The sequence below is a fragment of the Lathyrus oleraceus genome, chromosome 6, assembly GCF_024323335.1.
Source record: "Lathyrus oleraceus cultivar Zhongwan6 chromosome 6, CAAS_Psat_ZW6_1.0, whole genome shotgun sequence".
Lineage (NCBI taxonomy): Eukaryota > Viridiplantae > Streptophyta > Magnoliopsida > Fabales > Fabaceae > Lathyrus > Lathyrus oleraceus.
The window spans coordinates 264,759,586-264,776,483 of NC_066584.1; the positions used below are offsets into that span (position 1 = coordinate 264,759,586).

General features: G+C 34.9%; 1 protein-coding gene across 2 annotated transcripts; it reads left to right on the forward strand.

Moving 5' to 3' along the window:
• The first annotated feature begins 342 nt into the window (after positions 1-342).
• On the forward strand, positions 343-7,769 carry LOC127091542 (phytochrome-associated serine/threonine-protein phosphatase). 2 transcript variants are annotated; one of them, XR_007791930.1, is made up of 11 exons: positions 358-599; positions 876-1,022; positions 1,128-1,195; positions 1,406-1,463; positions 1,881-1,991; positions 2,129-2,179; positions 3,920-4,063; positions 4,141-4,236; positions 4,847-4,918; positions 7,232-7,355; positions 7,441-7,658. XR_007791930.1 is itself a non-coding variant. In NM_001426949.1 (10 exons), exons 1-10 carry the CDS (start codon positions 519-521, stop codon positions 7,522-7,524), a joined length of 912 nt encoding a protein of 303 aa, NP_001413878.1. In that variant the 5' UTR covers positions 343-518; the 3' UTR covers positions 7,525-7,769. The 2 variants fall into 2 exon arrangements, 1 of the variants encoding a protein (NP_001413878.1); NM_001426949.1 differs by lacking the exon at positions 7,232-7,355 and having other exon boundaries at positions 343-599; positions 7,441-7,769.
• Positions 7,770-16,898: the final 9,129 nt, after the last annotated feature.

Consider the following 16,898-nt stretch of genomic DNA (forward strand, 5'->3'; position numbering starts at 1 on the left):
ATGATATTTTAGCTATTTCTTTTCGCGATAGTTTGTCTTTTTTTTTTCTCCAAGTTATACTAATAGTAATTTAGAGTAATCAAAACTTTGTTCTCTTAACATAAAAACACATCCCAAATGTAAAAACACAAATTCATATCCGTAACTTATTTACTTTAAAAAAGGCTAGCTATTGGGTTACTTGAAAAAAAAAACAAATTTACTATATTTTAAAAATAGAAATAAAAATAACTAACAATATATTATCATTAATATTTATTATTTTTAGACTAAATTATTACTATGAGATTAGCTAAAAACTGGTTTATTATTTGATGCTACTACCTTTTTTAGACATAAATTATGGTTATTAAAGAAAAAAAAAAGGTTACATTAGCTAGAGGTTAATTGTTTTTGTTGACTGGAGGGAAAGTAATTGTTAGCAGAGAATCGAGACGCTCCTTTCCTCCTTCTCCTCTTGTTTTGGTACATTTCGTATTTTAGCACCGCCGAGGGAGAAGAGAGAGACTGAGTGAGATATGGATTTGGACCAGTGGATCTCGAAGGTTAAAGACGGCCAACACCTTCTCGAAGACGAACTTCAACTTCTCTGCGAATATGTATTCTCTCTCTTTTCTCTCTCCATTTATTAGGGTTTCACTTTCACCTTCACTCTCAATTTCAATCGATTCATGCTCAATTATTCGTTAATTTCAAATCCACGAGGTGTTTGTTTTTTGATGAAGATTTAGGGCACTGTTTGGTTCCGATGAAGATTTATCTATTATTGTTTTATTATTACTTTGCTGCTTTTAATTAATTAATTAGTTAATTAATTTTGTTTTAGTTTTAGTTTATAACTAGTAAAGCGATTATTTCTGTTTCTTCCGTTTCAGGTTAAAGAGATTCTTATTGAGGAGTCCAATGTGCAACCTGTGAATAGTCCAGTAACTGTTTGTGGTGATATTCATGGTCAGTTTCATGATCTAATGAAACTTTTCCAGACCGGTGGTCATGTTCCCGAGACAAATTACATTTTTATGGTACTGTACTATGTTATCTTATGTACTGTTTGTTGGATCTGGATGATGTTGTTATGTTTTTTTTAATGAATGCTTTTTGTTATTGTTTTGCTAAATGTGTGTTAGGGGGACTTTGTTGATCGGGGTTACAATAGTCTTGAAGTATTCACCATCCTTTTGCTTCTAAAAGCTAGGTATGTTATGTTGCTTCCATCTATGTTTGCTTGTATCTGTCTTAACTTGGATTATTTTTATGTGACTTTGAGTAATGCTGCAGTTACTTCGTAGTTTTGAGACTTTCTACTTTATTGGTTGTGTTTGGATCTCAACTGTTGTTATTGTGTCTTTCTTAATTCTACTATTTTGTTTAAGCATCTTTTTGTTTTTTTTGCTTGATTTTGTAGATACCCGGCTAATATTACCCTTCTACGTGGAAATCATGAAAGTAGACAACTCACCCAGGTATGCTTTAAATGTACTACTTGGCTATCATACCTGACATGAATTATTGGAGGCTTAAGTAAACAACTTATGTAGATAGGAAATTATTAAGCTTTCTGATTCATGTCATTCGAACATGCCAATGTTTTGTCAATTGTGTAATTGTGGAAAGTAGATGTTTGATTTGTTAAAATGAATTAGGAGTCTGTTGATTATATAATTGATTTATTCAGTTGTGTAAGGACTTGTGAACTATCATTCTTGTTTTGGTTTTCTACTTCTACTCTAGCTGTAGTGCCAGTAAGAAATGTCAAAATTTACGGATTTTTATTACGAGATCTTATAGAGATGATAATTGAGGAAATGCTAAGATTAGATATTAGATGTGAAAAATTATGATGCCAGTTTTGTTGATGTTGTAATTTAATATTTTGCTAGGTCTATGGATTTTATGATGAATGCCAGAGAAAGTATGGAAATGCTAATGCTTGGCGATACTGTACCGATGTCTTCGACTATCTTACACTTTCTGCAATTATAGATGGAACTGTAAATCTCTTTTATTCTTTCTCTCCCTCCTCCCTCTCTCTGATTCCTATGCGCATGTAAGCAGTGCATGAGCTTTTTTTGTTTCTTAATTCGGCTTTAAGATAACATAATTCTCTTATATGCTTTGGTTGATCCAGGTGCTTTGTGTTCACGGCGGCCTTTCTCCAGACATTCGAACAATTGACCAGGTTCTCTAGCTCCCTTCTCAGCTTCTGGTCAAAATCTATATTATCTAAGTATTAGACTAAGTGCAATTGGATTTGCTTATTTTGTGATTAGAAGAACATAAAAAGAACGAAACATAATGAATTTGGTCTCAAAAGCTGTCTTTGTTTTTAAATAAGCAAAACCTGAACGCATGCCTAGCCAACTTGAAAATGTATATTGTCCAGATGTCTTGCATTTTGTCAAATAAAATTTTTGCAAAATTCTACACTGACATTGTGTATGTGAACTTGTTTACTTTTTTATCACATCATATTTATTAGTGCATGATATGTGTGTATGATATGCATGTATTTCTTACTAAAAAATGCTTGTATTTCTGGTACGTCTTCACCTTGCTTTCATATTGTGCGTCATTTATTTAAACATGCTTGTATTGATAATTATGCATATAATTCTTCATATAATTGGATGCTATTTATATCTCTTTTCCTTACTTAATGCTAATAAATTGAAACGGTACTGGCAAGGGCCTGTTTGGTTTGAGAACGTGGCAAGGGCCTGTTTGGTTTGAGAACGTGCTTTCTGTTATCATTTTATGTTTTCCTGTTTATTACACTTCGCTAAAATGCCACCTTGATTTCACAATTCAATTGATTTACTGATATCAAGATCTGTATGGGATGGGAATAATCAAGGTGGCATTTTTGTGGGTAAACGACCATGAAATGAAAACCAATTTGTTTTTCAATCCAAACAGGCGCTAAAGTGCTATATGACAGTTTGACTTCAGAAAGCCTTCGGTTTCCTTTTGATCTTGTGTTTGGTTTATTTGTAATTTGTAACAAAAACATAATGTTAAGTCTCAGAATTAGGGTTGAGCCTAACTCATCCCTACAAAACCGGCTTGTAAGGTGAGGATTGCCCCCACTTATAAACACAACACATGCCATATCTCTAAGCAATGTGGGACTAAATCCACCCCTTCAGTTTCCTTTTGATCTTATGTTTGGTTTATTTGTAATTTGTAACAAAAATATAATGTTAAGTCTCTGAATTTGGGTTGAGCCTAACTCATCCCTACAAAACCGACTTGTAAGGTGAGGATTGCCCCCACTTATAAACACAACACATGCCATATCTCTAAGCAACGTGGGACTAAATCCACCCCTTCAAAGCTAACACAATGAAGGTGTTAGGGGCTGCAGTGAGGCAAGCCAAAGTGCCGCAATTAAGGCGACTAGGGGCGGATAGCAATTAAGATGGAAAGTCCAACACACCCCCTTACGCATGGTCCTCAATGAGCAAGAAGCGTGGGCGATGCGGGAGGCCCAACAATGGATCTAGGATAGGCTCTGATACCATCTCAGAATTTGGGTTAGGCCTAACTCATCCCTACAAAACCGGCTTGTAAGGTGAGGATTGCCCCCACTTATAAACACAACACAAGCCATATCTCTAAACAATGTGGAACTAAATCCACCCCTTCAAAGGTGTTAGGGGCTGCAATGAGGCAAGCCAAAGTGCCACAATTAAGGCAACTAGGGGCGGATCGCAATTAAGGCGGAAAGTCCAACATTAAGCTTGAAACAAAAATATTGTATTCTATAAGTTACTTTCTCAGCACTACCATAAGATATCAGTTTATATGCTATTTTTGGATAATTTACTGCTAATTGTATAGCTTAAGTATTTTGTTACTTTTTTGAAAGCCGAACAACTATATATATTGATAAAATATAGTAATATAAAATTTATGGCAGATAAGAGTCATTGAGCGGAACTGTGAAATTCCTCATGAGGGGCCATTTTGTGATCTAATGTGGAGTGATCCTGAGGATATTGAAACATGGGCAGTCAGTCCGCGTGGAGCTGGTTGGCTTTTCGGATCTCGGGTTACATCTGAGGTAATGTAATGAATTGTCAATTGCTTATTGAATTGAACGTTATGTGTGGATTTTTCAGACTCGTTCTATTCATGCAGTTCAATCACATAAACAACCTTGATCTTGTTTGTCGAGCACATCAACTTGTACAAGAAGGCCTTAAATACATGTTCCAAGATAAAGGCCTTGTAACTGTAAGTATCTGAATCTTTAAAAGACTGATTTTTCTCTTTTTGATTAACTGGTCTTTTGAAGTGGTTCGGTCGATCATGTGAAAAGACCTATAGAAGCTCTAGGCCGAAGTAGTCCAATTATGGGTAAAGGGAACTCACAAGGGGTGTTTAAAGTAAGCATACTTGAGCTTAGTGTTTGGGGGCTCGGCAATGTCTTGTGTTCAAACTTGCATATGGCACTTATTGAAGCAGTGTCAGAGACAGTTATTGATTGTTGGGGGAGTATTGTGGAACAGAATCAGGCTACTACAGCTTCTCTGTTACTGAGTATTTTCTTGTAGCTGGACTTGTGGTTGCAATCCCTCAATTTTATTCTATATAGGTTGTTGAGATATCGTTATATATTAATCAATCATATCTCAACACAAGTCTTAAGACTGAATACACCCTCACTTGCTCAATGTACAGACAAAATCACTTGAGAAGAGCCTTTTCCCATGATTAATCCATTTAGCTGACCACACCCTGTGGGATAACTTGCTTGGTAGCTTTTGTATTTAATTTTCATCATAGGTTCCTTTTTTGTTTGAAAATATTGAGGTAAAAAAGTAATTCTCTTTTGAATTTGCAGGTATGGTCTGCACCTAATTACTGTTACCGTTGTGGAAATGTAGCTTCTATTCTTAGTTTCAATGAAAATATGGTAAGTCACCCGGAGCTTTTTTTAATATTTTAAAGTATATTTTCAGGACCATCTTTATTGTTGCATCATTTGGTCTCATGATGTATGTGGTGGTGCCTTTGTTGTTCGCATATCTCATATGGGAAGAACTTTTAACTTCATGCTGTCTTTGTTTATACCATCCATTAGTATTTTTTCTTTTATGACCTTAATATTAAGGAAATCAAGAGATAGAGGATAATATGTCTCCTTACTCCTATAGTTGTTGGAAGTAAGGCATTTATTCTTAAAATTTGGATGGTGCTATTCAGCAAAAATTGACTTGAGGAATAGTGGCGAGTCCAATACAGTGGAACACAGATGTATCTATAATGTCAGTCACATATGGGATGTCAAGGAATGTACTTTTGAATGACTATTACCAGTATTTATAGAGTACTGGTGGAATCAGCGATTTGAATGCTTCACATTATTTCTTGATTCAAAATGATGGCTTTTAATATTAGTGGATTTTCTTTTGTAATTGGATAGTGTGAAAGGGAGATCATTAGGGAGGAAAAGAAGAGGGGAATATGGTACCTGTATTTCTCCCTTAAGCTGCTTCTTGCTAAGATCAGTCTGACACATGCATATTATGAGGTGGCAGCTGGAAGGTGTTTCCCTGACCTAGGATCAGCACTTCTCCTGATTACAAATTGAAGTTGTGGTTATTTTAACTTACGGGGTCCTGGGGTTGTGCTTGCACATGGTTTTTTGTGTGGATTAAATAGCCAAGTTAGGCATGGCGTCAAACTTTGAACAAACCAGAATCTTAAAATTACAACAAAACCATAAGTTACACATTTTCTTGTAGATGCTGTTGAAATTTTAGGAATTAGATGGAAAAGGAAAGAAATGAGATGAAGAGGGGTCTATACACGTAAATTTATTTCAGAATGCTGATGCGGCTAGAACTAATTGTGATATAAATTATAATGCATATAAAACAAACTAATTTTTTGATGCCTTTGACTTAATGGACCTAGTGTGTTTGATTTGCTGATAAATGAAGGATTGGACTGTAAATACCCGTTCTATTGATCTTAAAAATATTCACGGAATACTACAATAAAACAGAAAATAAAGCATCAGACAAAAAGAATAATTTTTGATGTAAAAAATCCTAAAACTAGTAGTTAATACATGGAATGATTTCTTGTCCCCCACACAAACATGATCCAAAGTAAAATCATTTCCATATTTTTCTTCTTCCTGATAACTTTCTCAGCCCTCCTCTTCCTCATTGCTCCTCCCTAATCCTTTCTCTTCCCTTTTCTCACTGAGACTACTTTTGTTCTGTGATCATCACCAAATGGTTGACAGAATGAAAAACCTGTAATGCAATTCATCTACTTGTACTGGAATATTTTGCATGTGCTGTATCTCAATGTGCATCACTATCCCAAACTCTTTATTTTGGTTGTACTCTACAAGTCACTACAAAACTTTCCTATTAATCAGAATACCCTCGGCTGAAGTAACTCAGCTTGTTATTATATATAAACATCTAAACATAAGAAGCATCAAAGAAAATCAGTGAATTAGCAAGCTTTACAAAATGTAACTTCATTAAGATTCATAGATGTATAGCAACACTGCGGAAAGGTGATTAGAATGGCTCATAGCTGAAGGAGGAGAGGCTTGCTTAAATGATATAGGGCCAAGGCTAGAGAACTGTAAAAGAACATGAAACTAGAGTAGGGAGGGACTGCTGGAAATTGATGAAAAGAGATTTCCTGGTTGCAGAACCAGCCCAAATACCACTAATCAATGTCAAATAATTTTCTTAGAAATAAACATTACAATTATGTAACAATTAGAAAATGGAGCACAAACATATATTATGGAAGGAGCACAAACATGTCTGATGTGTGAAAAGTTGGAATATATAATATGGAAGCAGCACAAACATATATTTGTCTTACGAGACTGAGTAGTTGTAATGCCATATACTGACCCTTGATTTATTTACACAAATTTTTGACTTTGAAAAGAAAACGATTCCCTTTAATTTGGTTTGCTCTTGAAGTAGCATTTGACCTCAACATTATTGTAACTTGGCTTGTATTTTTGAACTTTTAGTAAAGTTACTTCATTAAATGGAAGGGGTCAACAAATACACTTTTAGTTAAAAAACATAGTTTTGATTTTTGAACTCATTTGAAGTTTTGGGGTCAGTGATAGTTGGCCCACTGTAGTACATGCCTCGGGCGACAATTATGTCGAATTTGTCCATAGAACATTGTTGTAAATCCTGTATCCCCGCTATTTATTTGATTTGATTTTGATCTTTAGGTGGTAAATGTACATAATTCACTGTCAAGCCTAATGAAATTACTGTCTTGCAATGTGAATGCTTGAGTGTTGCAACATTTTGTTGGTGCGAGGGAAATGTTTAGAAAATAATATATGCGACCTGGTAAACATGGATTTTAATGATTGTTATAGTGCTTACATGTTTCCAGTATTTTGGTTATTGACCCTTGCATCTTTTCTTGTAACAGGAGAGAGAAGTTAAGTTTTTCACTGAAACAGAGGAGAACAATCAGATGAGAGGGCCAAGGACAGGTGTTCCGTATTTCTTATAATTTGGTGAATATTTGACTGAATTTATTGTAAAATTATTTAGTAAATGGCTTACTATTATGATTGGATAGTGCTAGTCATGTATCGTTGAGATTCAAATGCATTGTTTTTTCTTAGGTGAACCCTATTTTTGTTATATTATTTTGTCTACTTCCACCAAATATTTTACATTTAGTTTCACAATCCTTTGTATAATGTTCAGTACAATATTTGAAAGTGTATTCTTTAGTAGTACGGTATTACAGTCAATTTGGTTATTTATACGTTGTAAGCCATAAAAAAACTCGACGGGCTTTTCAACCGGCAGTAGGTACTAGTTTCAGCACCATTCTTTGATCTACCGAATGAATGAGATTTGCAGGAATGTGAGTGTTACAAATGGATTTCCATAAAATAAACTAAATTCGCAGAAGGGTGTATACATCTCCCACATTCCTATGTTAAGGTGGTATGGTGTCCCATCTCAGGTATTTTTGAGCACTTTTGAAATCGTGTTCTGATAAATCATTCATTAGTAATGGTCTCTAGAAGCACTGTGTCCTTCCTTACTCTCGTTATTGCTAAGAAAAATTGTCTGACATTACAAAAAAGTTATCACCAGGCAAGAAGGAAAAGTTCCTTTTATAAGCAAACGATAGATTTTCTTACTTTTTAGTTGTTTCAACTCAATCACTTGAATTACCTTTTGTTAACATTTCAAAAGCTTTGGAAAACACAGTAGTCCGTTTCTGTTCTTAACTGAACCTCAATAATGCTGAAAGAATGAACTGAGAGGATAATAACAAGGCCAACTTCAAGAGCACAACCTATGTCAGACAGAAGAGTTGGAAAGACATTTTGTAATAGTGTGTTTTGGAGGGGGTCATGAGGCATATTTGGATAAGGGTCGGATGGTTTCTATAAACCATTAGATGAGAGACGCAGTGGACAAGGGTCGGACGGTCTCTATAGACTGTCAGATAAGCTGAAGGATCTCTTGAAACTTGACCCAAAGAAGGTTATGAGGTATTTAATTAAGTTCTAAAATTCTTAAAAGTCTAACTAATGATTTAGACTCGGCTATGCACTATTCTAAATTTTAAATTTCACAATCACAGTCTCTAACCTATACACTATTATGTTTTAAGATTGCATCCCCAAATTGTTTACAAATACACTCACTTGTGGCGGTCAACAAACATTTTGTTACATTCATGGCATTTATTGACTTGATCCTCAAAGTGTTTGCTTATACATTATCATTTTTGGCAGTTGTAGAACTATCATTGTTAACAAACATATTGGTTAGATTCACGTTCCCTATTGACTTGATCCTCTGAACACTACTACCTTATTAAAAGGAAATATTTGAAAAAATACCACAAAATTAATCTAAACAAAATAATTTTTTAGATTGGTGAACAAACTAGTACCTTCTTAAAAAGAAGGAAATATTTGAACTCCACGACTAACCTTTACTTAAAAAATACTCCATCCGTTTTTTTTTTTAAGTTTGATTTTTTTGATTTTTTTTATAGATATCAAGAAAGCTAATAATTATGGTTATTTTTCAAACAATAATTCTTTTTTTATCTATAATATTCTTAATTATTTATTATATTTATTTTACTTTTTTTCTCTATATAATAATTATCTATGTGTAATTTTGACAAAAGTGCAATTAATACTACCTTGAACTTTGTAAGTGACAATTAAAAAAATAATTTTTCTTCAAAATAATGACACTTACAAAAGGAGTAATACATAAACAATTTTTCTCAGTCTTTTAAATTCTTAACCGAGTATCACATAATTGAGATCTATAACAATCTCCCCTTCTCCCAAGGTTATAACGACTACATTTGCAATTAAACGCACATTCCTTCCATACATTCCTTCCATCTTATAAAGAAAGAATTGAATAAGTGAATGCCATTTTAATATAAGATTTCTATTTATAGAATAATTTATATGCATCATACTTTGCAGTGTTTCATGTTTTTCTAATTAGAGTGGATACATCGTAAGAATGCACCACCAAATCATAAATGAATAATCTCTCATTTTTGTGCCCTTATGTGTGTGATCTTGAGGATTCTCGTAATATTTGACAATGATATTAACTCGTTAATTTAATATTATAATCATAAAGTGATGAAATAACACATTACTCTTATCCAAGTGATGAAAATGTCATTTGACATAATATAACATTTATAATTTGGAAGTTATGAGCTGATAAGCCATTCAACTTTATTTTCTAAATCAATTGGGAAGCTCGTGAGGCAAATGAGGTTTTCATCTCCTCCTACTCAAGGTTTAAAGTCAAGTAAAAAAATTTGTAGCGACTCTTTTAAGGAAGCTCTCTTAAAAGGTTTTCCAAGTGAGGGATGATCCCTTTTTCAATCTTTATCCTTAGATTTGTATGAAACTTTACAATTTGAAGAGGGTATGATCCTAGTTTGATTTCGCCTTTCCTATGTTTAGTTGGTATTTAAAATTATTTTTTTAAAGAAAGCTTTCTTAAAAGAGTCATTATAGACTTTCTTATCCGACATTAAGCCTTGATTATGAGGAGGAAATCTCTTTTGCCTAAAAAATTTTCCAGTTGATTTAGAAAACAAAGCTAAATGCTTTCTCAACTTATAAATTCCAAAGTTACATTTCATTAATATGCTCTTGAAGCTTCTTTAAATTCTTGACTTTTCTATTTCTGTAGACCGTTCTTAGAGTTATCCGTTTTTGAGGAGCTTATATCTATCTTTTGGGATGTCACTATTTTTCTAGTTGTATATAAGTGGCTTTAGAAGCATACTAGAGAGGGTATTTTCTCAGTGACATATATTTATCTTGTTCAAAGGGATAATACGACCTTCACCTTAGATCCTATTTAGATAGAAAGTCTAATCCACCCTTTTATTTGATTAAGTTGATCTCCTTTTAAGATTTTGGTCTTCTCTTGGCAATTTTTGTAAAATAAACTCATGTCTAGAGAAAATGCTGGTAAGAGAGGGGTGATTTCAGATTTCAATGGGATCTTTTGTCCCTGTGTGGGCATTTAGTTGAGACGATTGTCCATCTCTTTGTTACTTGTGAGCTAACATTATCTGTGTGTGATAATTCACTTTTGTGAGTTATTACAAGACCTAATATTTAGATATTTTTAATTCTTTTATCATTCAATAGTTAAATTTATTGCATTTTACTATTTTTAGGGTAATTTGTAAAGAGCATAATGGATGCTCTTTTTTGTAGTTTTTATGTGTTTGTTGCGTTTGAAAGATTAGTTCTGATGAGGTCATACACGATAACTTGGGATAACAACTGGTACCTAAAGGAAAGTAGAAAGTCGAAAGCAGCTGAGAGAAAATGAGAAACATCAATTGTAATTCCTAGGGCTCACGTGACAATAATTTTCTTTGGAAGGATAGTTCATTTGAAAGGATAAGAACATAGCGCTAAAAGACAAAATTCAATACATAATACAACCACTAAACGCATCATGCAGCAAAAAGGACAGTGCCATCTACTCCTCCGCGCTAGCAGACTACTATGCTACACTTTGTCTTCCACTACTACCTGCGCCTGATTCCATTGTTCTACGACTGGGAAAAAATAGAGAGAACTTTGTTAATTCTCTTTTGGGCCTGATTTGATTTATTTTGAAGTCCATGATCTAAAACAATTTATAAAGTTCTTATATTTAATCTTATATTACAATTAAGTCACACTACGTTTCATTAAAAAAATTGACAACACTTTTTTTATTTTGAAAACAAACTTAATAAATAAAAACGTTTTATTGTTAATAATAAAAAAATTATACAAGTTTTAAGTTCAATCATAAAATCACTATCCTCTAGGGCTTACGGTCACAATTTTAAACTAGAACTAGAGCCAATCAAACATATATCTAATACCTATAAATCTAGTATTACCATCATGCTTATGTTGAGTAAGATACTTTGTGAATGAGTCAACAATATTTTCAAGTTCTGGTAATCTACACATATTCACATCTCCTTTCGCTTATTTCCCAAATTAGATGATAATAAATATGTGTTTGGATCACTAGTGAGATCTAGGCTCCTTAGATTGTGTAATGACACAATTGTTATCATAATAGAGATCAACGTGATAAACACTTATAGAAACTATACCAAGTTCAATAATGAACTTCATGATTAAAACAACCTTTTTTCCTGCATTTAAGTTAATATAATTGACCTCTGTGGTAGAATATGCGTCTGCTTCCTTCTTTAAACTCTTCCAATTCCCAGCGCCACCAATCAAACAAAACACATAATTCGATTGTGATCTAAAGTGATATTTATATGTCTTAAAGCTAGCATAAGTGTAACCTATTACAAGATCTCTCGCTGACCTCCATTTACATTTTCATTTGTCTTACCCTTCCTTTTTTGCCCACCTGTTGTCCCATTAGACGCTCCATTGGAGATGATGAGTTATACCCATAACTTAAAAGTGTCTTTGAGTTAGACAATGATGAATGTGCTATACTAGCAAAGTTCTTTGTTCTTTTTAAATGCTTATCAGTCGATGCTCCCATCCATTTAGGTCCATCTTTTAACAATCATCATGCACACTAAAGAATGAATGGTGCACCTTCATCTTGAGCAAACAAAAACATGTGCATTTACCAAAATATCTTACTCGATGTCCCTCTTTTCTTTCCATAAATAACTTGTTTGTAACATCCAACAAATTTTTGACCAAGGCCATTTATCCAATGTATCGACATTTTAATTGGCCACTTAGCTTTTCTCACAAATGTCCACGATACTATTTATAATTGACAACGATTCTTAACCAAAATTTGTCAATTTTTGATCAACTCCCACAATTGGATCCTTTGAGATATGATTGCATAAGAAGTGTATTCTCTTCCCTTGTGAATAGGTCTTGAGATTTTTTTTAACGGAATATCTTTCTTCTTTTTTAATTGTAATATTTTCAATACCAACTTGTGTTAAAAATTATGGAACTTGACGTTTGAACATAAACTCAACTGGTGTTTCAGGTTTATGACGAGAAAACTCCATCACATGAGTTTTATTTGTGGTATATAATACATATTTTGATTGTTTAGTGATGGAAAAATACGATGGAGTTTGTTGACGGAGATGACAATTGAGAATTTTGAGGATTAGGACTTTGATAATTTTGCATGAGATGGAACATATACTATTGAAAATTATATTGATTAAGATCCATTCAACCTATACAATAGTAATTATGAAGTAAGAAAATTAAAATATGGATAAATATATTGTCGAATGTGGGTTAATGAGATGAAATTATGACATAAAAATAAAATAAAAATTAATGGTAAAGTAACAAAATTATGAGAGAAATTAATTTAAAAGCTGTCATCCTTTTTCGGAGATGCATATCCGGACGCACCAAAAGACAAGTTAACGTTAAAATATTTCGGAGATGCATCTCCGGAATACTTTGGAGGTTAAGTTGCGCCAAACTCTTCTCCTTTCTCATTTTATAGTGTACTCAACTCAAAAAATTTCTCTTAAATTTCTTCTCTACATCAAATCAAATTTCATTCAACAAGGCTCAAGGGAACATCAATCTTCATCTGTAGCACCATCCAAACTTCACCCAAAACATCAATTTCTTGTAAGTTTTTCGAGTTTTTGATAAATGTTTGAGTTTTGATGTAAATGAGTATAAATCCATGATTACAGTTAGAAATGAGTAGAAATCACATTTAAGATAGTTTAACCATAATGTATTAGTTGTTTGTTGGTTGAAATTGACGATCAAAACAATTTGTTTTGAGCTTCATTGTGGTACATTACGCCATTGTCGTGACCTATGAGTTGCAGAAAATTTCGGAGATGCATCTCCGAAAATTTTCAAAGTTTTAGTTTCCCATGAATCGGAGATGCATCTCCGTAATGTTTCCCAAAAATCGGAGATCCATCTCCAGAAATTTCTCAGTGTTTTTTTTTAATTTTCTTACTTGTGTTGTTTGCACGCACTAATGGTCTGCCTTACTATAACTTACAAGAATAATGTCTGATATACATGATAGATTGAGGCATGATAGGGTTACTAAACACGCATCCGTTCGGCAGGAGAAGAGTCACCAGGTTCCGGATGCTTCTGGTCCCTCTGGTCAGGAAGAGCCATCTATTTCTTGGGCTCGTGCCTCTCCTCATGCCATTCCATCTTCTTCTTTCTGTAGGAGACATGATTCAACATCTGACGCATCACTCCCCCATCGTCCCGTGGGCGTCAGGTTTTACCAATACTACATCCTATTGTAGATGCTATTGATCCACTCCCACCACCAACTGTTTATCCACTCCTACCACCTACTGTTGATCCACTCCCACCTCCTACTGTTGCACATGCTGATCCAGTGCCACCTCCGGAGGGTGAGGCTGTTGCGGATGCCGAGCCAGAGGCTTTTGGAGGTGGTCCAATTGATTTATCCTTATTGCCTCTGTATTCAGACCATACTGTCAAACATATATGGAACGAAGAGGTAACATTAATTGGATTCTTTATTTATTTTTACGTTAATTTTAATTTCTGACATTGATTATTTCTAACAAATTTCAGGAGCGTGATCCGCATAAGTTTGTTAACCATAGGAGGAAGATTGTTATGTTTCCTTAGCCGGATGAGGATTGGTTTCAATCAGTTTTGTCCTTATCTGGCCTGAAGGACTTGTGCATGACTAGTTACACTACGATCAACCACAGGATGCTTAATGCATTAGTGGAGAGATGTCACTCAGAGACCTTGTCGTTTCATCTCCCGCAGGGTGAGATGTCTATCACACTCGATGATGTCTCGTGTTTGCTACATCTTCTAATCGGGGGGAGATTCCTAGATCATGGAAGGATAACCAAAGATGAGACACTCGAGATGGTGGTACACTATCTAGGGGATGACCAAGAGGAGACGAAGAACAAGTTGGATAGGACCATGAGTGCTAATGCTAGGTTTGAGTACTTGAAGAAGATATACATAATTGAGCTACAGAGAGCACATCATGCTGATGGTGATGATTAGCAGGTGGAGCTCCACATATCGCATGCATTGAGAGCATACCTTATTTGGTTGACACTTTGATTTTTATGGACAAAAGTGCCACGTATACTGACGTCGTCTACCTATGGTACTTAGTGGATTTCAAGTGGATCCATGAGTATAATTGGGGGCGACTTGCTTGGTCTACCTGTATTCGAAGCTGAGAGAGGCCTATATGTGGAAGACGAAGCAGGTCAGAAGTAGCGTGACACTACTGGCGGTAATAACTATTGATCTTTGAATGTTTCTTTGTCATTTTTATTTCATCTTTGCAAATCCACTATTGATGATTCGTGTGTTCCAAACTTTTCATTTCAAGGTTGGATCCTCCAACACTTCCCGCGCATCTCTGGTTGGGAGAGTGTACTTGATTACACTGAGGATATACCGCGTGCTACTGCTTTTATCCCGCTCAAAGGGAACCAGACGACCGAGGCTTATAGAGTCTACCTTGACAATTTAATTGCTAAGGAAATTAACTTCAACAACTATGTGATCACCGTAAGACACGACCATTTGACGAGATAATTATATACTATGGATGATTGGCATGAGGATCGCGTCTCGTTGCTCCTCATATGCTCGAGCGCGTCATGCGACAGTTCGAGTACACTCAGACCATTCCCAGACACCCTGCTTTGCTCCTCCTTCCTTGACACATATACATATAAATGACATATTTTATGATTATGAGAGTCATATGGTGCCATACAGGCTACCATAGCTGAGAGCGACTAAAGCTATGTCGAAGGGTACATAAAATGGTTCTTCAGTGTGTCACATCCGTAGATGGTGCAGGCTGCTCCATGAGACTTGCCGAGACCAGCTCATCAGGAGATATTAGAGGAGGAACATCCACAACTAGATCATTCTGGGATGTATTGCCTAGGTGTCGTCGCATAGTGGAGATTGCGCATGTATGCATTGACAAAGGTATCTTCCTTGATGGGTATGATGTGAGACAGGTCCTAGATGCCATCATGATGGAGGCACGAGGGATATTGATGTACCAGAGACAATATCGGAGAACAAGGGGATTGATGACTGAGGAAGAAGAGTTGACAGAGGAGGCAGATGAGGTAGATGAGAGGTTGTCAGACACACCTAGTAGTCTCTTATTATCTAGTAGTAGTATTATGGTATGTATTTTATTTTGACGGTCTTGCTACTTTATTAATCTCAATTGTACGACATTTTTGACATTTATTGGTATTTTATTTTTGTATGACATTTTTGGTCCATCTGAAATTATGTACGTCTATTTTTTTATTTTCGATTGTACAGTATATTTCAAATCTTCATCAAAACACAGATAAACAACATATAACATGAAATACCTGTTCTGAGACGTATCAAAGATATATCTCTGGAATATTCACGGAGATGCATCTACGGTACAATTCAAATGTAAATGACTTTTGAGTGGGATGTATTGAATATTTTAAATTGTTATGGAGATGCATCTCTGCGATATTACAATGTTCATTCCGGATTTGGTGCGTCCGGAGATGCATCTCTGAAAACTAAGCGCATTTAAATAATTTAGTGTGGTGGCTAAGAAGTTTTAAAGATGCATTAAGAAACGCTCAATGATTTTTGTCAGCCTGGAGAACTTTTTTTGATATAAAGGAGGGCTAAAAAGCCCCAAAAAACAAAATACTAAACACGAAAAACAGGGTATTGCCTCCCGAAACAAGTCAAAGGAATATGATGGATAAATATCCAAAAGACAACTATCATACATCATTGTTCCTATATTATGCTGAAGACTAAGATTAGCCAAAGCATCTACACTCCTATTAGCTTCACGAAAAATATGATGAACCCGAACCTCCTAATCAAAGTTGAACGACAACTTAATATTATTGATGAAGGTCTTCCCTAGTTTGATGATAGGATATTTCTTGTTGATAGCTTGATACACCACTTTATTGTCAATTTAAAGAACAATCCTCCCATGCCCTCGATCATAAGCCAATTGAAGAGCTAGTTGGATAACTTTCAATTCCGCTTCAATGACATTTGCAGGTCCCGTATTATAGGAAAAACCTCCACACCAGAGACTTTTGTTGTCCCTCAATACTCCTTCACGACCTGCATACAAGTTACTCTTGACTGCTCCATCGGTATTAAGAGCCAACCAATCAACATTTGGGGGATGCCAACTAATGAGTTTAGTGACTTCCCTCTTTTGGTGCACCTTCTACATAATACTTATGCTATCTTTGTAGGCAATTATTTTTCTTCTAGTTTCAGTCACCAAATTTGTAGGCATGATGTAATCTGCATTATACTTCCTTTGATTTCTCGAGTACCACAA